The following is a 22,234-nucleotide window of genomic DNA, read 5'->3' as shown; positions in this document are numbered from 1 at the left end:
AAAGTGGGTGAGACAAATTTATAATATTCTTGCCTCCAAGGAGCATCCTCGTTGCACTTCCTCCAAGACTGAATGCTTTATTCTTTCGGTAGTTTATGGGATATTCAGTACTCTTCTCCAACATAATTCAAAGGCATCAATTTTTAACAGGGGATTTAGTAAAACTGGTAAGCATAGGCAGAAAACAAGAGCAAGTCAGGCTCCTGATACAGAGTAGGTCTAAGTGACTGCCCAATTAAAAATCACACCCCAACTTGTGTCTGTAACTATGTATGGCTGCTAGGTACTGTCAAGTATGACCAATAGCGTCTCTATAAACAATGTATCTGAACCCTGTGTCATCCTCACACTTCCTGATGCACTAGAGCCCACTGAGGCAGTCACTGTGTCAATCCACCCTGTTGAAAGTCATCTTCTCTTTTGGTGACCCTCCTCCTTTCCAAGCATGTCATTCACCAAGGAATCCTAGCAGCATGCCCAATGTACTAGATGAAGCTTCAACATGTTTACCTCCAAGGAGAACTCTATGTAATGCCATGTAATTCATTCTCACCCCTGGAATATGTGATGGTATGTGACACTTTTGTGCCAAGTTAATTAACCAGGTGGGTTTCTCCCCACACTTTATTCTGACCTTGATCATCCAGCACAAAGTAAAGTATCAAGATCCTTGGGGTGGCAATGGAAGGCACTTGGGTACTGTGGTCACTCTATGTGGAAAGTAACATACAACCAAGAAACACATTTTTAAGCTATGGAAAATTAACATTATTCTAACTAGTACTTAACAGGATTATCAAATTTTGCAATGAGTAACAGGCACGTAACAATAGTCAGGCATTTAACTGAGACTTCTAATCTATTGACATTTATGAACTTTTCCTGCAGTGAGAGGGATTCACCATACTGGCTTATTAATAGTTATGGTTGTCTTTGCATATGTAATATAGCCATTAGAAGATTACAGCACCAGCAGAGAATGTAACCACGGAAAAAGCATTAGATTTATCAAACAGGAGGTGTTTTTAAAAGGTCTCAAATTCCCTCTTTATTTAAGATGGGTTTTTCCAGACTTCTTGAAACACCTCACTTCTCCCTTTGAAATTACACTCACCAGATACGTTATGTTGTTGTCAAACGTTGTCAAAGTCAGAAGTGACTCTTAGCTAACCGTCTAGCAAGTTTTCAAAGGCAGTAAAAGGCACAGATTGCTCAACTTTCTCCTGTGAAGCAGCTGGTGGATTAAAAACTTGTGCCTTGTTAAAAACAAGTGCAACTCTTTACCACCAGGCCAGCAGAGCTCCCTAAGTTACAGCCATCCCAAATCCTTCAGAAGCAAAGGGTGGAACGTATGGAGCTCAAAGATGTTAATCTTAGAACAATCAGAGGGTGTCTTAAATACATACCGATCAATTCTTTCACTTTTCAACTCTGCAATATTCATTTCCAACTATACGCAGCAAATATCTCCATAAGATACAAAGAAATCACAGAGCTGTAAATGCCTTTGATATTCTGAAATAGTAAGTAAAGCTCCAGCTGAGTAGTTACTGCAAGCTTGAAGCTTACTCATATATATCATTTTCTTCTTGCTAGATGAACCTTAATCAATCAGACAATGGTCTCCTAACCCCAGAATGGTCTTTTAAACACTTTACTTGCAGAGTGAGAAAAAAATAAGTGTGTACCCTGGAGTTTGGGAGCAAAATCTAGCTAGCTCTTCAAACAGCAAAGACTTAAGTAAAATAAACCAAATCAAATAATGCTCCTGAAATCCTTAGAATTTTTATTCTTTTGAAAGTGTTCCTATTCTGGTTGCTCATGCTCATTGTAAGTATTTCTTCTGAAAAATGTCAATCTCTTCTGTATTACCCAAGAAAAATAAACATCTAGGCAAATGTAGAATTTCATCAATTCAGTAAGTTCTGTAACCCTACAAGGCAAATGTGTGGTGGCAGAGGGCCAAATCAGTTGATAGATGCCAGGATGTTAACTCATTTCTGTTCCAAATTTGTAAATCAGGTGTGTAGGGAGCGAAACTAACCTAAAGGCAGCACCTCTCTCCCAGTTCTAATTCACTAGTCACTATGTGCAATTTATAGCCTCAGAAAACTTCACTGAAGGGTTGGCTGAGTCTGTTCAGACTCAGTGGCAATGAATTTGAGCTTCATTTAAGTGAAGCAATATATATGTTCTATCATTTTCACTTTGGTCTAGTGTCAAAACCCTGAAAGAACTGGAACAAAAGTAGGATTTGCCTTGACTAGACAGTCCAAATCTGCTAGGAGAACAGGGAGCAGTCCTCAATAACACCAGAAGCTCAAGAAAAATAAGGCAGAACCTACAAAGATGTTCACTGCAAACCATCCCCACAGGTTTGGTCACATTAGAAACACAATCCTTTAATTCATCATCACTATTTATTGAGTGCCTACTGTGTCCAAGTCACTATGCAAGGCACTGCAACAGATACAAAGATGTTAATCTGACAGACTGCTCTTAAGAGCTTACAGTCTAGTAGAGAAGCATACACTCTCTGGAGAAGCAAAGCTGTTTTAGGTGTAAATTAACCTCTCCTTTCCATTCATCCACACTCAGCCCTATACCCAAAAAAGATTAAAAAATATTTCTGAAGAAAAGTTTTATAGACTTTGTTTCTTATATTTAGTTCAGCAGCTTCACATAAAAAGCATAAATCCTAAAGTCTTTTACAACACACTTTCTCATAAACAAAATTCATTTTCATTTAAAAAACACTGAGTATTTATTGCAATTAAGAAAATCTTCAAACATCTTCAGTATTTTCATTAATTTTTTTTAAGAATCTGTATTTGTAAATTAAACAATTTCCCAAATTGCATTAAAAACATGCAACAACTTTTTTATTTCTTTAAACCACTGGCAGTCATACACAATGTCCACAGGCTCTCTGCTAAATGGAAGGAAAAGCTTTTCAGATGGATAGATTTTTATCATCAAAGTTCAGTGTATGGTTTTAACCCCATAACCTCATTTCATGTCAGTCTGGAGTATTATAAAATGATATCTGCATTAACCTAAACCCCAAAGATCTAAAGCTGTAGATCTCTAAGCTTTAAATAGAACAAAATATTGAAAGCCAGTCATTATTAACCTCAAAGCCCATCTCTTAGCACTATCAGCAGACAAGCCAGCCCCACCAAAGAACTGTAAAATAATTACAAGAGAGGAAATTAAAAAAATCCACTTTCTTATCATGACCTACAGTTTCTGAAGTTATTTTCCTTTAAGGATCAAGCAACAGGGAAATAAAAACACTGATAGAGCTGCCTGTCCAGACTAGAAAAAGGGTATAAGAGTACTACATTTTAAAATGAATTCATTTCTAACTATAATTATTTTAGGTAAGTATCTTGTAAAGATTCTTTTTTCCAGAATCATTTCTGGGCTCAGACACTTCCAATGTTTATGTTTTGATAAATCTGAAGTTTTATGTCCTTTTAGAGATGTTGTAAGATTTCTTTCACACCCATGCCACTAAGGTAGATGATATGGTTATTACGTTATATGTATCATTTTGTTATATGCATTTAGTATGGTAAACTAATAAAGCTGTACATACCCAAAAGTGAGTTCCTGAGACAGAGGTTCCTTATTCCCATATTGGAGCATTCTTGTCCTGAGCAGTTTCTCTTAATTTAAGGAAAAATTAAACACTAAATCTTCATTGTGCTAATTGGGCTCTTCTACTTCTTTCTCACCTGACTCTAAACAAGGTTTGTCAAATGAATAAAAATAGTGTAGCTTGTGTAAATTTTAACATTTGTCTCTACCAAACTAACAGATTCACTCACTACAGATGTGAGATGAATCATTCAACTGGTACGTAGGTCTGGTTGATGCTACAGGCTTACTGTGCATGCCATTCTTACCAGGAACATAATTCTTAAGCTTTGATGCTTACATATTTTAAGTTTGTATGTCTACTATTTGTACAAATTTAATAAAGGAAAATTTTCTTGTTATAAATCTAACAGAAATAAAGTCAGGCTAATATGAATTACATATTAAATTGTTTATTAATCATCTTCCTCTCTTCACATTAATAAGGTGCTTTTTTGTTCAATCTCTTTGCTGAACAGGGAGAACGTGTTTTAAAGACTTCTGCAGATTAAAAGGACTACCATTTAAGTACTCTAGTTCCTTTTGTCATTTTATAGATAAAGAAACCAAACCCTGAAAGGTTTCATGTAAAGCTGTATGGCAAGTCCAGTTTAGTGCTCACAATACTGTTTTTATTTGACCTTTCTGCTGGTTTGAAGAAGTCACACACATATGCTTCTACATGAATGGTACAATTAATTACTAAATACAATAGTTGTCAAAACTAATGGAGTACTTAAAGTGACTTTTTTTTGATATGAGGTAAAAATAACAAAATAACAAAATGCTTTCTATTCCTTTAAACTAGTCTTAGAAAAGAGTAGCCCTTTTTGGTTACTGTTGTTTAACTACAGTTAAACTACAGTTAAAGAGTCTTGCTCTTAAAAGGTAACTGACTTGTAGTTGTTACTTTTAAGGATGTTGATTTGCCCACTGCAGAAAAATGTTAAATATGATTATATATCTAGTCATGTATTATTTATTTGATCAGTGAATTATTTTTAGATCCTTGCAGATTTTCCTTTACGTTTAATATAAGGAAAATGAAGTTCTGCAAAATAAAATGAGCTATTACTTCTACCTAAAAATTGTTGGTAGCCTGAAAAAGAATTACTTTCATGCAAGATGAGAAAAACTTTTCTAGCAGTGGTAGAGTAAGGTGTTGAGGGCAACAAAAAAACAAAATGAAAATTTTAAGTTAATTCTAATTACCTTATAATTAGAGGTAAGGGAAGGAGTAGGTTGAAAAATTAGAAGATCTGAGTTCAAGAATTAAATTCCATTCTTTGTGAGCCACTGAATCTTAAGCAATTAACTGATGTTCTAGGTTTCTTCATCTACAAACTGAGACAGTACTTGCACTACTAACTTCATTGCATTATTGAGGCTAGCATACATTAAAATGAGTGCACTGTACATGGAAAAGTACACCACAAATACGTTATTATTACCCAATAATTACGAAAATGTGACTCTACAGATAATGCTAAATAATCACCAAATAGTGGCACTAGACATGCTCACTAGAAAAAAAACGTGATTCAGAGGATAAACCATGCGAACATTTCCAACTTTCAATGCCAATTCTAAAAAAAAAAAAAAAAAATTATACAAATGTATAGCACAAAGGAACGTTTTAAGAGAAAGCACTGAAAAACACATATTTGGTTGACTTAAGAGACTTTAAAATGAGTCAGAATAAGTTACAGCATATAAAGAGGTATTTAGTCTTGAAATGGATACAGTTGCTAGTTACCTGCAAGAAAAACAAGAATTATGGGAATTCCTAAAATTGATGGAATAAAATTCCATCACTTTTGGCCACTCAGTAAGCCAAAATTCTAATAATCATATTTATTCCAGTAATCAGACAAATCCTATAAACAATAAAAGAGAATGCCTACTTTGAAATCACATCCCATGTGAATCTGTATGAACGGAAGGCATCAAATACAGAGTTCTTATGACTCTACAGGCACCTGAAAGTTTTATCTATCCATTATGCTCACTTTATATTCCAGAAAAAAACAGCAGAAATAATGAGCACTTCAGATAAATATTTCTCCCAAATTCTTACTATGAAGTTGTCTTATTGTTGTAACATTCCACTCTGATGGCCTTATTTACTTGTTCTTTTGGTACTGTTAGGTTAAAGTTGCCCATTGACATTCCCTTTCAAATACGCCTTTTGATATTAGTTCTTATACCAAAAAGATAAAATAACGACCAAAAGCAAATGAAGATGCAACTGAATAAATGAGATACAATTTATGAAGTATAAAAATATGTTGTTTCAAATTCAGAATAATTTAATAACTCTTCGTTATTTCATATGTATCTGGAAATGGGACAGATACGTATCCTGATCCTGTCACAAGAGGTAGAATTCCAGCATTCGGTACAACATTCCAAGATAGAGTTAAAGTAACATTCCTGTTTCCCCTGTAAGAAAATAAAAGATAAATCAGCATAAGCATTTGTAATTCAATAAACACACTTTAATCGACCACCAGATGTCAAAATCTTTTCTTTATAACCAAGTAATCCTAATAGAATATTCATCTTCAACAAAACAGTTTTTCTCATGTCATTTGAAATCTAAGAACCACCTAAGATTATCACCACTGAGTTTGTAGGTATCAATCCTATGTAAACTCACTTAAAATCATAATTATTAGAACCACTAACCCAAAACTTTAAATTAGTAAGATACAAACAATATGGAAAAAAAGACTTGACCTATCAGAAGACAGTGATTTTGCTCTGGCTTTTTTTTTTTTTAATAGAAGACTGTTTTGAAACCTATTTCTGCTACAATCTAGAGGGTCAAAATAAAGCAAATGAAAATTTTTCATGGTTGCAAACTTTTCATCTGCAAAAATGGAGGTTTGGTCAAGAAAACTCTTCCCAAAGGCCTAACAGTTCCTCTTTGTGTTACTGTGGACTTGGTCAAACTGGCTTTCCTATACAATGGCTTTAACTTCCATTACATGACAGATAGGACAAAGCTAGTGAGGTGACTGGTATCTTCTGGGTGAGAACATACAAATAAGGTTTTCAGATTACTAATGTTGATGCCTTTAAGTTGTGGTGCTGGAGAAAAGTGTTGAATATACCATGGACTGCTAGGAGAACAAACAGGTTTGTCCTGGAGGGGGTGAAGTCAGAATGTTCCCTGGAGTCAAGGATTCTGAAGCTTCGTCTGACATACTTTGGGCATGTTGCAAGGAGGGACTGGTCCTTGGAGAGGGACATCATGTTTGGGAGAGTGGGGCGAGGAAGACCCTCGATGAGATGGATCAGTTCTGTGAGTGGAGTGGTGAGAATGAAGTGTGTTTGAGATGGTGAGGTTGGCACAGGATAGAATGTGGTTAGGGATCTTGTACATAGGGTTGCTATGAGTCGCAAACGACTCGATGGCACATAAAAACAATGATGGGGCTGGTCGGTCTTGACATCATACCAGGTTTAAACTGAGCAGGTTCAGAGAATGAAAATAAGAATCTTGCTACCAGTAAGAAAGAAGCAGAGTCCAGCTCATGTCCACTTGTACCAGAGACTCCTGCTCAAGTCAGACCAGGATTTAAACCAGAGAAGCAGCAGCAAAGGTGATGGAGAGCTGGCGACCCAACATGGAACAGGTGAACTGGAATTGCCACTCCCTGGAACCAGAGTGGAGGGCCTTCACCCAAGGTACTGGAGGACTTGGGCAGTGGACTGGGGAGGCACACACGTGCTGTAATAGGCAGGACTACAAGGCAGTGACACTGATTCAGAACAAAAAGGTTGAAGGTCAAGAGGCCTGTGAGCATGTATGAGAAACTGTTTTAACTGAAGGATGATAAACTGTTGACTTCTACAACAAATCCCCAAATCATTAAGTACATGCTGAGATTTCTGTGTGGTTACTAAAATGGATTAGCAGACCCAGTTGCTGTGCAACAAGAGCTCTGGGAATATGGTTGGTGTTAGAATTGCTAGAGGGAGCTGCTGATCTCATAGGAATTCATTTTGTACTGTGGATAGCGTGGGAAAGAGCTCTCTCCTCCTTGTGGAGTTAGTGGAAGTTGAATTCAGCCATCCCCATGCCAGCTAAAAGAGCTAAAATCACCTGACATGTCAACCCTTCCAAGTTCTTCATTTTGTTAAGATGAAATGAGTTCATAAAGTCAAGTTAAGAGAGAACAAATACTAGAAATCTTAATATCACCTTCGCGGACAAGGGTATTTGGGGTTTTTTAAGAGATTACTGGCAATTTCCTCTTCAATTAAAATAGGGACACTTCATTTGATAATCACAGCCCTACTCCTCAATGGGGAAGCTCATGTTCCTTGTATACTGAAAGCAGACATTACAGGCTTTAGTTAGACTAAAACATTTTGCAAAGTTGAATGACAACTGAGCATCTATGTTAAATCTCGGCTTATGTGGTCATCTTTCTATACAAATCTTCTATTTCATATTTACATAAATACTTTCTCCCAATTTTCCTTTTTTATTTGCTGTATTTTAAAAATAAAGACACACTGGATCTTTGTTTTCCCTTTACATCATTAAATGTATGTAAAAAAGTATGATATAAAAAAATTACTTACTTAAGACCATTTCCATCATCAAAGAAAAAATATTTTGTTTTCATATCTTTCAATAGCAGCTTTGGATTATCACCTCTCAGAACAATCTTGTCCCAAAGGACAACTTGGTTCAGAGCCTACATTAAAATGAAAATTAATTAGATAAGCATCAGAAATAGCATCTTGTCACATCAAATTAAAAGTACTGAAGGCATTTCATTTGACATATATTAATGAATCCAACCCTGAGGGAATTGCTAGAGTCATAAAGCATACATAACAATAAGTAGGTGGATTTAAAGAGGGCAAACTTTTGTTGGACAGAATGATGATTATTTCTCTAAGGAAATCACTACTCATTAATTTTGTACAGGCAACTACATTACTTAAGACCCTCATAGTTTAGACCAAATAGGTTTCTCTAAGTACTGAGCAGTTTTGAGGAACCGATGAAATTATAATCTTTGGTAATAGAATTATACCTTTAAGTCATTTTTTCCTCTACAGTTTCTCAGACCCTTAGGCTCACTTGTAGACGCTGAACAGTTCTAGACCAACAGAGTTTCATGCTGTTGACATATGCTACTGCTTCAACTGCCAGATTGAAAACATTTAGGTGGTTGCAATTTACAGTGACTATAGGACGAACAGATTTGGCCCAGGGGTTTACTGAGGCTGTAAATCTTTATGGTGGCAGACTGCCTCTCTCGCCAAAAGAGTGGTTTGTGGTTTCAAACCACTAAGTAGCTCAACCCAAAACCCACTGCACCAAAATTTAAAAATTTCCCCGAATTTTAAATTTACAAGGAATCACAAGACATAAGCACTGTAGAAATCCGTTTTCCCTCTTTTTAAGGTGTATTTAAAAAAAAAAAAAAATAGCACATCATGGTCTTATGGAAAATCCTAGATGTCAACTTTTTAAAAGCTATGTTTTTATCACATTATATATAAGCTCCATTTCTGTTCACGTATGGAAAACTCCTACCCAGTTAAAGAAAACAGGAGCATGAATGAAAACTCACCTGTGACTAAATAGCAAATGACAGTAATACTAAATCTCAAGAAATTTATTCTTAATAAACTATTATTCATCTTGTTGTGAGGCCAACTGCTCAGAATATGATGATATATAAACAGAAAAAAGTGGAGTCTTTCTAAAGAAGGGTTCCAACAGACTTTCATGTTTTCTATCAATCAAAGATAAGCTGAAGTGAAATAATTTTTCATGTAGATCTGTTCGTCACCAAATCAAATTCCAAATTATATCAATTTAGTAGTCTAAGCTAAGATAAACCAGGATTACGACTATAATTTAGGTATACCTATTACAGAGAATGATTAGCAAGGTCTGGTGGGTTAGTATTAAGCAGTTGCGCTGCCAATTCAAAGGTAAGTGGTTCAAATTCACCTGCTATTCTGAGGAGAAAAGGTAGGCAATCTCCTCTTGTGCTGTTTATCGTCTCTGAAAACCTGCTGGTGGGTTCTGACTCAAAGGCACACAACATACATTACAAAGAGTAGGATCAGATAGGACAGAGCAAAGCTCAGATCTGTTGCACTTAAGATCTCCATAAATTATGGTCAACTTGACAGCAACTAATGATGATAACATTATGTAGAAGGTGACATGCTAGCATGAGTAAATTTTTGTTTTATTTATTTACTTTTAAAAATCTGGGTAAGTTTTTGAGACCTGTAGAACAATACACATGTTTGCAGCTGATACTCTTACCATTAAGAACACCTTTCTGTTTTAACATGACTGAGGGATAGGGATAGAGAGTGACGTTTTAAATAATTAATAATTCTAAATTTATATACTTACATTATTTTTTGTTGAGTATTCTGCTGATAAATAAAGAAACAACTGCTTAACATTCCAATCAAATATATTTTCCAGATGTAAACAAATTAAGGAATCTGTGAATCATAAAGCAGCATGTAACTTTAAAGAGACCATAGTTATCCACAGCAATGCTGATATAAAAATAGACAAAAGAAGAGCTGGACTACAAATATACTGAGCCATCTGTTCTATGTAAAAGTGAATAAATGAATACAAATCTATTACAGGTTTATGATTAGAAGCATCTTCCCCTGTGTTCCATGCACTGTTAGCCAAAATATTTTGTGTAATAAGAAAATGACAAATCTAAAACTGGTTTTAATAACATCAACTTACTAAAGCTAGAAGAAAAAGTATTTAATATTCCAAGTACGTAGAGGTCTAACTATCACAATTTAAATTTAATACTACACAAATCTAAACTAAGAGAAAGATGGGCAATCTCCTCTTGTGCAATTTATTGCCTCTGATAACCCTCTGGAGAGTTAGCTATGAGTTCATTCTGATTGAAAAGCACACAACAACAACGACAAATAGGGTTCAAATAATTAAACCAAGAAAAGAAAATGGTATACTTTTTTGTTTGGTTATAACAGCTAAAAATGTTACAATACACAAAGTACTTTGGTAAGAAGATAAACATTGCCTTGGCTCCACTAAGCTTCTCAGGATAGCGGTTAAAGAATTAACTTTAAGACTGACACCAGTCAGGACAGAATCCACAAAGACAATGTTTTACATCTTACTTTGGTGAGCTGCTGCTGTTGTTGTTAAGTGCCACTGAGTCACAGATGACCCTTAGAGACCCTATGAACGAAAGACCTGAACACTGCTGTGTAACTTTCATCGTTTCACCAAGTTCTTAGAGTTTCCAGAGGCAAACTTGCAAGCAGTCATCTATTAAGGCATAAACTACTGGTCTTTCTCCAGAACAAAAATGGAAGAAAAGCAAAGATAGACTAAAATACTGTGTTCAAAGTAAATCTCAATTTCTAGATCCCTAAAACCAGAAGAATCATATGGTGCCCTTGCACTGAACACTGACCACACTCAAAGAGTTAAGTACAGATCATCTTAAGAAAGAGTAGGCTAAAATGCAAAACAAAACTCAACAACTTACAACTTAGTAGTCATCCTGGGGTAAACCAGCATTATGACTATAACTTAGATATACTGAGCTGCGAGATTGGTGGAACCTATGAGACTATGGCCCTCAGTTACAATTTGAACCCAAAACAAAACTCACTCATTGTGGCTTTCAGCCAAATAATACACAAGCCTGAAAGGTGACCAGTAACACTAGGGGAAATGCTTTTAAAATTATTAAGTATCTAATGTAAAAAGAGCAGCATTTGCCCAAGAATAAAGCCTTGAAGGCAAGAAAGGTTATAAAAGAAGGATTAAAGGAACCAAAATTACAGAAAGGATATGGGAAAAGTTTGGGTATTGTAATTAATGCTGTTGTTGATTGCCTTCAACTCATATCGACCCTATGAACAAAAGGCGTGAAGTCTTTCTATAACTATCGACATTTATCAAAGTTCATAGTTTCCAGAGGTGTGTTGTTTAGGAAGTGGATATTATAATGTGGCTACTGTTATTAACTAATGTAAAAAAATGTGCATGACTGGGTAAATTAAAAGCCAAGCTGCTTTATAAAATGCCAAACTACAACGGAAAGAAAAAAATTTTAAAAACCACACCCTGATGTCAACATTATTTTCCCAAGAGCACTGTGCCATTTGTAAAAAATATTTAAAGGTGTAACAAAAACGAAATATGAAATTTAACTTTTATAGTTTCCTAGTAAAATGGAGAAGCAGGATGGCATGTGGAAACTAAAAACACTTACTAATCAGTAAGACATTATACCAGACCTAAAATTAAAAGAACAAGATACTGCTTCTATTTATAAATCATAAACTATAATTTTGGATAATCAGTCTTCGAAATTTATAAAAAGTCTTCTGAAGAAAATGTGTTTTCATCTAAAAATAGGTCATTTTATTTAGTCATTATTATCATTATGGGAAAATTTAAAAAAAAATCACTTCTGGAAATTTCAGGAGACATGCAGGGAAACTGCCTGGGTGTACTATGCCAAAAGTGTTTCAATTAATTTTATCATCTCTACATATTTTGTGTGGGGGTGCGTTATTTATGTGGACACATAATCTGTCAAAAATTATGACATATGTGGGTGGATCTTTGGTCTCAGCCACAGAAGCAATGAAAGGAACGCCCATCATTTGGAAAGCGTCACAATAAAATATACACATTGTGCTGTCGCTCCAAGGCCTACCAGCTATAGAAGGCTAGCTGTGGCAAGTATGGCTATCCTGCCAAGAACAAGAGAAAATACAACTAGAGTGCCATTGCTAAAAGGTGAAATACCACCAGTACCATTCCTTTGAGGCACCTAATGATTGTCTACTGTAGATTTAGGCATGAATTCCATGAAGGAACAACACCTGAACCTAAAAGGAAAGCTGCTGCAGCATCAAGTTCATCTTAAGAATTTCAATGTTTAATTCAGCAATAAATGTTCTGTTTTTTTTTAAAGGCATATGTAAATTGTTAGGTCACTCTTAGTGTGTTGTATTCCACTTTTAGATACGTGAACTATAGCAATGGTTTGTTGCTGCTGTTATGTGCTATCAAGTCACTTGCGACCCATAGTAACTCTATATACAGGAGCTTTGAAGCCTGCCCTATCCTGAGACAAACTCACTAATTCTGACACATCTACCCTCACTGCCTCATTTACTGAATCAAATCTATCTCATCCAGGGTCTCCTTCTCCTGTGCTGTCTCTCCACCCTTCCAAGCATGACATCCTTCTCCAAGGACCGGTCTCTCCTGTCCACATGCCCAAAGTATGTGAGATGGAGCTTCAGAATCCTAGCTTCCAAGGAGAAATGTGGTCTCACCCTGTCCAGGACAGACCTATTTGTTTTCTTGGCAGGCAATGGTATGTATGTTCAAGACTCTTCTCCAGCACCACAATTTGAAGGAATCGATATTTCTTCTGTCATCCTTAGTCACTGTCTAGTTGTATGATGCATATCAAGTAATTGTGAAGACCATCACCTGGATCAGGTGCACCTTAGTCTCTAGACTGATATCATTGCTTTTTAGTACTCTGGAGAGATCCCTGACAGATTTTCCCAATGCAACTGACCTTTTGAATTCCTGACTGCTGGTGCTAAGAATGTTGATTGTGGAACCAAACAAGCTGTAATTGTTAATAACCTCAATTTCTTCTTCATCTACGATAGTGCTGCCAATTGGCCCAGTTATGAGAATATTTGCCTTCGTGATGTTGAGCTTCAATCCATATTAACAGTACAGTCCCTGCTCTTCGGCAGCAAGCACTTCATATCTTCTTCAGTTTTAGCAAGCAAAGTTGTGTCATCTGCATAGCATAGGTTATTGATGAGTTTTCCTCCAATCCCGATGCCATCCTCCTCATAAAGCCCTGCTTCCTGAATGATCTGTTCTGCATATTGATTTATAAGTATGGAGACAAGCTGCATCCCTGAAGCACTCATTTCCTGATTTTGAGCCATGCAGGGTTTCTTTGCTCTGTTCTCAGGACAGCTTCCTGGTCCTAGTATAGGTTTTGCATAAGCACAATCAAGTATTCTGGGGTTCCCATTTTCTTCACGGTTAGCCACACTTTATTGTGATTCACATAGTTAAATGCCTTTGCGCAGTCAATGAAACACAGACATTGCTCTGGTACTCTTTGCTTCCTGCCAAGATCCACATGACACTGACAATAATGTCTCTAGGGCCATGACCTCTTCTAAACCAGCTTCTATTTCTGGTAGTTCTCCATCAATGGACTGTTTCAGTCATTACCGGATAATCTTTGGCAAGATTTTGCTAGTGTGCAATGTTAGTGATATTGTTCGATAATTTTCTTACTCTGTTGGGTGACTTTTTTTTTTTAAGTGGGAGCACAAGTACAATTTCAAGTTTTAGCAGCAGAATGAAGGTGTTTTTGTTGTTGTTGTTGCTGTTCTCCAAATAAACCTTTATTTATGGACTATGACACTGGATATAGTTCAATGTATATGAGAAAGTCTTCTTTTGATTTTCCCAACTATATTTTTAGAATATATTTTCTTGTGCAGAATCAATATCTTAATCTTAATAAAGTATAAATGATGGAATTAGTAATAAACATACACTCACGCAAACAGTCAATTACTCATTTCCATCAGAATCCACTCATAGTTAACTCTCCAGTGGGTTTTCAGAGGCCGTAAATCACACAGGATGAACTGCCTGTTTTTACCCTGGAGTAACTAGTGGATTCTCACTGTGCACCTTCGAGTTGGTAGCACAAATTCCTATCCACTAGTGGAGAAAGCAGAAAACTTCTTACAATTCACTGTACAAAGTTAACTGTTTCACACATGATCCAAACTCTTTCTTACTAATGTTTAATAAATAAATGAAGTAATGAAAACTTAAAAAAAAAAAATCATACAGCATTTAGCATAGGTCTTTTCTACAGGTGTACTATTCAACTCAAAACTCACTGCTTTTGAGTAAGATCAGACTCACAGTTAAGCCTCTAGCAGGCCGTCTGAGGCTGTTAACTTCACAGGAGGTGATATGTCCTCTTTCCCCCACTAATGGATCTGAATGGCCAGAGCAGCACAATCTTTGGGTTAGCAGGGCAATTCCCTATGGTCTAGGCCACAAGAGCCCCTCTGATGAGCTGTTATATTTCCTCTAAAACAGTTCACACAAAAAATTTTTATTGTACTTTTTACGTCTAAAAAAGCAAAGCAAAAGTAATTTTGTGGTGGCAGAAACGTTTATCAGGCAAATGCCTACTAGATGATTCTACTACACAGGTTTGATACAATCTCCATAAATAATTTTAAACTTGAGATTTTAAAAAGGTAAGTGAAATCAAGATGGAAGTAACAATGATCAACACTGTTAAGGTATTTAAATAGGAAAAAAATATATATTTTATATATTTATATATATATATATATTTAAATGAGATCACAACAAAAAATTTAACTAGCCAGTATTACCACAGTAGTTAAGAGGTTAGATAGAAATAAAATTAAATATCTAAAAATAGAAATATTTAAATCATCTCCATTTCAATGTAATTACTTTAACTGTTAATGTGCTGCACTGGGAAAATCTGCTGCAAAGGACCTATCCAAAGTGTTGGAGAGTCATGATCAGTTTAAAGACTAAGGTGCATGCCTGATCTAAGCCATGGTATTCTCAAAAGCTTGCAATGCATCTGAAAGTTGAACAGTAAATAAAGATGACATAAAGATTCAAGGCCTTTCAGTATGATGGTGGGGAAGAGTACAGAATATCCCATGAACTTCCAAAAGAACAAGTAAGTCTATCTTGGAGGAAGTGCAACCAGGATGCTTCTTAAGGAGCCAAGGATGATGAAACTTCTTCCTTCCATACTTTAGGCATGCTGTCAAGTGGGATCAGTCCTTGGGGAAAAACATTATGCTGGGAAAGGTGTTAGGTCAGAGAAAGAGAAGATCCTCAACAAGACAGATTGTAACAATGGGCTCAAGTATATTAAGAAACAGTGAGGACAGGGCAAGGTTCAGGCCTATTATTTACAGGTTAGCTGAATGGTAGTGACTTGATGGGAAATAACATAAAAGTCTTTAGAAAAATAGTTATAAAAGAAAACTGTTCAATGGTTTGCCAATAATCATCTTCACAATGGCTTTTCTAAGCATGACTGATGCAACAGACTTTCATTATATTTCTGCTATCAAAATATAGCTATATTTTATTTTATTGTTTTTGTGTGTTTACCGTCAAATTGGACCTGACAGTTATAGGAGGAGACTGTCCCTCCTTCTCCAGGAGAGCATCTGGTGCATGTGAACCACGCACCTCTGAGACTGCAGTGCAAAAATATAGCTATATTATTGCACAGCAAATACTCTTTCCAGACAGGCTGAATACAGGTAACATATTACCTCCTTTAATTCAAATGACATAATTTTACTTTCTCTCAAAATCACCTTCTTCATAGTCTGCTTTACAGCTCTGGTCTCTTTTTTTGTAAACCCCTGTATTATTTAAGTATCTTTATACAATGTATATCCACAAATATAGAAAAAAATTCTGTAATACCATACTTTAAGCAAACACCAGACATGTTCTACCTTTTTGAAAACCATGCAACCCCTCCCACATTACTCTGCTGTACAAGCTATGCATATTATATGTGTGTGCACTAGTTACATGGGCTCATTTTTCTGCAAAGTTCAGTAATATAACTTTAGTGATTAAAAAATATTGGTAGAGATATTTTCAAGGTTTGAGTGATTCAGTCACATCCCATATGCCACACAGCACTAAACAACATTCATCTCATTATAAAAATACAGAAAGCACAATTCTTTTCTTAAAGGATATCAGCTGTTATATCGAATGTAATGAATCCCAGATCACTTCTTTCTCTAGGTCCAGTGAAGTCTTCTACATTTTTTCTAGAAGTAAAAATGAAAGCTTTACCATCCTTCAAACATAATAACATAAAAAATTCATATGCTAATAATCCCTTAAAGTCAAAGGACCTCATTACAGAAATTCTATCAAGAAAAAGGAGGAAAACTAAAGAAATAGGTAATTGTGCAAATAGGGATAAAACATTCTAATATAAAATAAAAGTAGGTCTTAAGTTATTTTAAAAAGCGCTGGTGGCACAGGATTTAAGAGCTGGTCTAGTAGCCAAAAGGTCAAAAAGTTAAGGGGTAGAATCAACCAGAGACTCTGTATAGAGTAAGATTAAACAGGTTGCTCAGGTTAAGACTTACTGCCTGGACACTCAAAGACGGTTTGGGGTTTATGGTTTAGCTGGTGGTTTAATGGTAAAGAGTTGTGCTGCCAACCCAGAAGCACAGGATTTTAATCCATGAGGGGCTATAGGGAAAAAAGATGAGTAATCTCTTCCAGTGCAATTTATGACATCTAAAAACCACTGGAGGATCAGTTATGGATTCCAACTAGATGGCATGTATCAACAACAACTCTGTCATATAGCTTTAATAGAATGTCACCAGCCCTACCCCCTAATCCCACAAAACTTGGGATAATGGAAAGTGTTAGAAGAAACTGGAAATTTGATGTAAATGCAATATGACTGAATAAGTAGAAGTTAGATATAAGTAATAGGTGAAGTGAAAAAGATGAACCAATAGCAGCTGCTGTAACTGCATGCTTACTTTGTTCCCAGGAGCCCTGGTGACGCAGTACTTAAGCAATAAGAGGAGAACTGGAAAGCAGTCAAATTTACCAGCTGCTGGGGCAATTCTACCCTAACAAGGCTTTTACTCTCTGCTAGGTTCACCATTTTTCAATAATATTAAATAATCTCCAAAATAAATATTACTTTTATTTTAAACAAAAGGAAATTAAGGTCCAGAATGACAAAAAAATTTACTCAAGATAACAACACTTAACATGTGTTGACTATTTACTATGCCATGCTCATTTGTAAGCACTCACAGGACGGATGAGTTTTGGCGAATGACTTCCAACCCAGATCGATTTGAATATCAAAGTGTCTAAATAAGCATCAATACAGCACCAACAGAGGGGAGAGGAGGGGATACTTGGGTGGTATTAGCTAACTGGCTTCCTGTACACTCAAGATGAACATGAGTGAACACCTTGAAACATGAAATAGAGTACAGGGAAAAGAGAACCAGGATTAGGAACAATAGGAAAGAAAAATCTGGAGAACAAAAATTACCAGGTGGTAAAAAAAAAAAAAGGCAACAATGAAATCACACTAGCATTCTGAAATTGCATTTTTTACATTTTCACATTTTTATTCCAACGGTTGGCTCTTGAAATGCGCGCGTGCACACGCACACTTGCGCACACACACCTGTATCAGAAAACTAAGATGTTTCATTCTCTTAGTGCATACAAAGATCTCTTGCCAACTTCAAAGAAGCTCCAAGGATTTAGTGTCTTTTGAAGACAGACACACAAAAACAGTAACGGAAATGTCAAACAGGGCAAACTATGGTTGTTAATGTCACAAAGCAAGCCCTTCAGCCTCAAACATAACAGCGCTGCTGGGAAGCCCCAGGAACGTGTAACCCAGGCAGGGGCTCCCGCAGCAGCCCCGGCCGCGTGTGCGGACCCCGGCCACCCTTGGAGGCGCCGAGAGGCACGAGCCGGGCGCGGCGCCGGCGCCGGGTGTGCTGTTGTGTTGCTCCCTCATTGGCCAGGCGTAGGTGGAGGGAAGTGAGGAACAGGAAGGAAGCGGAGGCACTGACCTGAGTAACACTCAAAATTAAAATTTAAGAGCAAGCCCGGGAATTTACGGTGGAGAGGTGAGCTCTGGGAGTACCCAGGGAAGCTAGGGAACTCAGGAGGTCCACCCGGGACATGAGCGCTGGGCGAATGACCGTTCAGGACCGGGCTCTTCTGGGCGGCATGGACGCCTTGCCCGCAGCCCTGGCACAGCAGCCTGGCTGAGGCCCCCACCCCGGCCTAGTCTAGGCGCCCCTCCCTGCTCGCCGGGCCTCAGCCGCACTCACAACATGATCCGGGAGACGTGCAGCCGCACCGGGACGCTCCGGTCTTTGAAGGCGGTGGTGATGAAGCAGCCGAAGGTGAGCGCCGCCATCACGCTCAGAGAGAAGGCGAAGAGCGAATTCGCCCGCGACAGCACCGTGTTCATCGCGACCGTCTCCCACAAGCCCTATCTGTACGCACACACTGGGCTCCAGTTCGGGCAGCTGACCGACCGGCTCCTTGCGATCCGCGCTGCCTGCGGTGCGCGCGTTCCGGGAGCTCGCGCCGCCGCGGCCCCGCCTCCTAGCCACTCCCCCGACGTGAGCGCGCCCGCACCCGCCTCCCCGGGACACACCCACGGGGCGGGCAGGACTGCGCCGAGAGGAGGAGACTCTTGCCTAGGCCGCCCTGCCGCCCACGGCCTATCGCTTCCGCCAATCAACGGTGAGCAAGGGAGGGGGCGGTGCTCTCTTTCTGGTTTTCTCTTCTTTAGCACTTGGGCTCTGTGAAAAGAAGGTTTACAAATTGCCCGTCCTGTTTCTCAGTTTTTCATTCCAAGACTGTGATCTTTTATGTTCCATTATTTGCAAAGAAAGACAGCGTGCTTTGGAGTGCATTGTGATGAGTCGTATTTACAAAGAGCTCTTTACAAAATTCTTTGTCTTCTTTGTTAAACCTGGTAAAAGTTAAGATTTCATCTTTTGGTGAAGAAATGAAACCAACCTGGTCTCTAGAAACAATCAACTATAGCATCTACACATCTGTTAATAAAGCTTTGTATTTTAGCTGATTGTTAGAGCTTGTGTTTGTTTGTTTGTTTGTTTTAGAGCTTGTTTTTTAAAGGTTATTTTATGTACCCTTGGGTCAACTACAACTCTTAGAAACCTAAGAAGGATAAATCAAAATCTTGTCCTATCTTGTGACATCCTCACCATCTCTGATATACCCAAGCCCATTGTTACAGTCACTGTGTCAGTCCATCTTAATTGAGAGTCATTCTTTCTTTGACTCTCCACCTTTCCCAGCATGATACCTTTCTCCAAGGACTGGCTCCTATTAACAGCATCCCCAAAGTTTGTTAAACTAGTTTCACCATGTTTGCCTTCAAGGAGCACCCTAAAGTCTAAATATTTGCATTTTATCAGGAGGATTATAAAATACCTAAAAGGATGCCCTTCCTGGGTTCTTATACTCAAATAAGATAATGGCTGTGACATTGCTACCCAGCACAGCATATACTAGTTTAAAATGGATAATCTCTCAGTAAGTAGAGGAATTATTTCAGCTAATTAAGATAATACTGGAGGACCTTAGAAGGCAGATTGGGCCAATTGACTGAACATAGTCTGCTAACACCATTGTTTCTTTGATAACAGGGATTTGTATAATTATACAAATGAAATTGAGAGGATTCATCAAAACAATTAAATACTTTTTTAAAAAACGAAAAAGCCTTATTTTTTTCTAACACTAAAATAAGACTAAATAAAGCTACTAATTACCTACAAGTTCAATCTAAATACACACACACACACACACACACACACACACACACACTTAGTAGTCCTTAAGAGAAAGGAATAAAAGAAAATATAAAAACAAGATTAAAAAACAACCCCAAACCCAAACAAATTTCTCCAACAAGGGACAGATTTACTGGCCTGATTGAATTGGTGGAATCACTGAAGCACTGACCCTTAGATATATTTCATAGACACTCCCAGGATCAACTTACTGTCAAATAAACAGTCCTATAAAGTTAATAATAACACCCAGGGAGAATATGTTCCCATATAAGACTAAACAGACAACATTTACCCTAAATCAAAGCTCAGAAAGGGAAAAAAAGGATGAAAAGGAAGAGAAAGAAGGAAGAGTAACTTTTACTTTGAGAGAATTGCAAGCCATGTCACAAAAGGAAATATGCATAAATTGTTGAATGGAACATTGATTGGTATACTTATACCCAGTCTACAAAAAAAAAAATTAAAAAATAGGAAAACCATGCACACTTAGAAACAGATCTTACCATAACTTGGAGAATGTATGCATGAAATAACCCCAAAGTCCATAAATAAGAAAATTATTAATACTTGGAATATGACTACAAACCATACAAGGCTGAAGATTTATTATCAAATCCTTCCTTCTTTATAGAATTCAGAATTATTCAATGAATGTTCATACATTTACACAGGTTGTTGTTGTTGAGTATCATTGAGTCGAAAACTGATTCTTAGCTGGCCCTCCAACAGATTTTCAGATTGCTCATCTTTCTCCTGCAGAGAAGCTGATGGATTTGAACCATGTGGCTTCAGGATTTCAGTGCAGCTTCATACCACTAGGCCACCAAAGATCCCGACTTAACATAAGTTGCTCTTGTTGTGTACTGTTAAGTTAGAATCAACCCATAGGTGACCCTCCAGCAAGTTTTCATAGACAGTTAATCCCATGGAAGGAGACTGCCCAACTTTCTCCTGTGAAGCCTGGTGGATTTGAAATATGTGCCTTTGCAATTACAGCACAGATTCTTGCCACTATGCTCCCTTATAGTTAGCATTATTACTAAATGCCTATTATGTGCCAGATACAGTTCTAGGACTTGAAATATAGCATTATTAAGGTAAAAACAAAAGTCATATTCATATGAAATTCTTACTACTAGATCCCTTCAAGTTATCTCCTATTCATAAAACTCTATGTATAATAGAAAAAAACATGGCAGATCCAACGCCAAGAACATGATGAAATCCTTAGTTGAATCTAAAACTTCAGTTTTCATCTTCTAGACAGCCATAATTTACTCAATAAAATAAATAGTTCAGTTTCAACTATGTATTAATTAGTTGAGAAAGCTATAATTGAAATTATGTTTTACCTTTGTGAAAATTATATTCTAGAAATGTTAATAAAATAAAACATAAAACTTGAAATGTAGCATGGATATAAATAACAAACTAATACAAATGCCAAGGAAAGAAACATTGTTGTGGATTTCAAATGATGAAGATATCACTGCTTTGACAATACAAACCAGAAGAGTGAATGTAAGATGTTTAATGTATTATCTATACAGATCATGTTGGCTATAGTTCTATTACAGGATGTCTTAGAGAAAGGATGCTCAAGTTAAGTATTCTAAGTTATACTTAACTGCAAGGACAAGTGTGTCTAAAAAGTGCTTAGTGGTCTGATATAGTTGAATAGTGTATGTATGAAGGATTATACACAAAAAGGTTATCAAGTGAGGTAAGAGACTATTCTGGAAAATTAAGTCAAAGAGTCTAGGACCTAATTCATAGGAATTCACAAAGCTGGGAATATTCTTCTAAGTTGTACAGCACTTTGTCAATTTGCTATGCTGAGATAATCTGGGCTTGCTGTGACACTGAACCTTGTGCCATTGGCGTCTCAAATGCCATAATGGAACAACTGTGCTATAGGTATATCAAACTATAATGGCCATCGTGGGCAATGTTTGGGGGAACTCCCAGATTGATTCAGGTTTGGAAGAAGGAATGGCATCCACTTCGTAAACCACATGGCACTGGAAACTATGAACTACGAGAAACGACTATAGTTCTAGAAAGGCTTCAGTCCTTTTGATTATATATATAT

The 22,234-nt window shown here is 37.1% G+C and overlaps 1 protein-coding gene across 1 annotated transcript; it reads right to left on the bottom strand.

Moving 5' to 3' along the window:
- Positions 1–5,951: 5,951 nt before the first annotated feature.
- Positions 5,952–18,782, bottom strand: SPCS3 (signal peptidase complex subunit 3 homolog (S. cerevisiae)). Its single transcript, XM_006882222.1, has 5 exons — positions 18,640–18,782; positions 16,502–16,575; positions 10,046–10,122; positions 8,239–8,354; positions 5,952–6,084 (listed from the first exon to the last, which is right to left on the bottom strand). The coding sequence occupies exons 1-5, from the start codon at positions 18,780–18,782 to the stop codon at positions 5,952–5,954; spliced, it is 543 nt and encodes a 180-aa protein (XP_006882284.1).
- Positions 18,783–22,234: the final 3,452 nt, after the last annotated feature.

The sequence above is a fragment of the Elephantulus edwardii genome, unplaced genomic scaffold (assembly GCF_000299155.1).
Source record: "Elephantulus edwardii isolate Elephantulus edwardi_28Jun2011 unplaced genomic scaffold, EleEdw1.0 scaffold00018, whole genome shotgun sequence".
In the NCBI taxonomy this organism is placed as follows: Eukaryota; Metazoa; Chordata; class Mammalia; order Macroscelidea; family Macroscelididae; genus Elephantulus; species Elephantulus edwardii.
The sequence above is the reverse complement of the archived record's forward strand: the minus strand, read 5'-3'. Positions and strand labels throughout refer to the sequence as shown.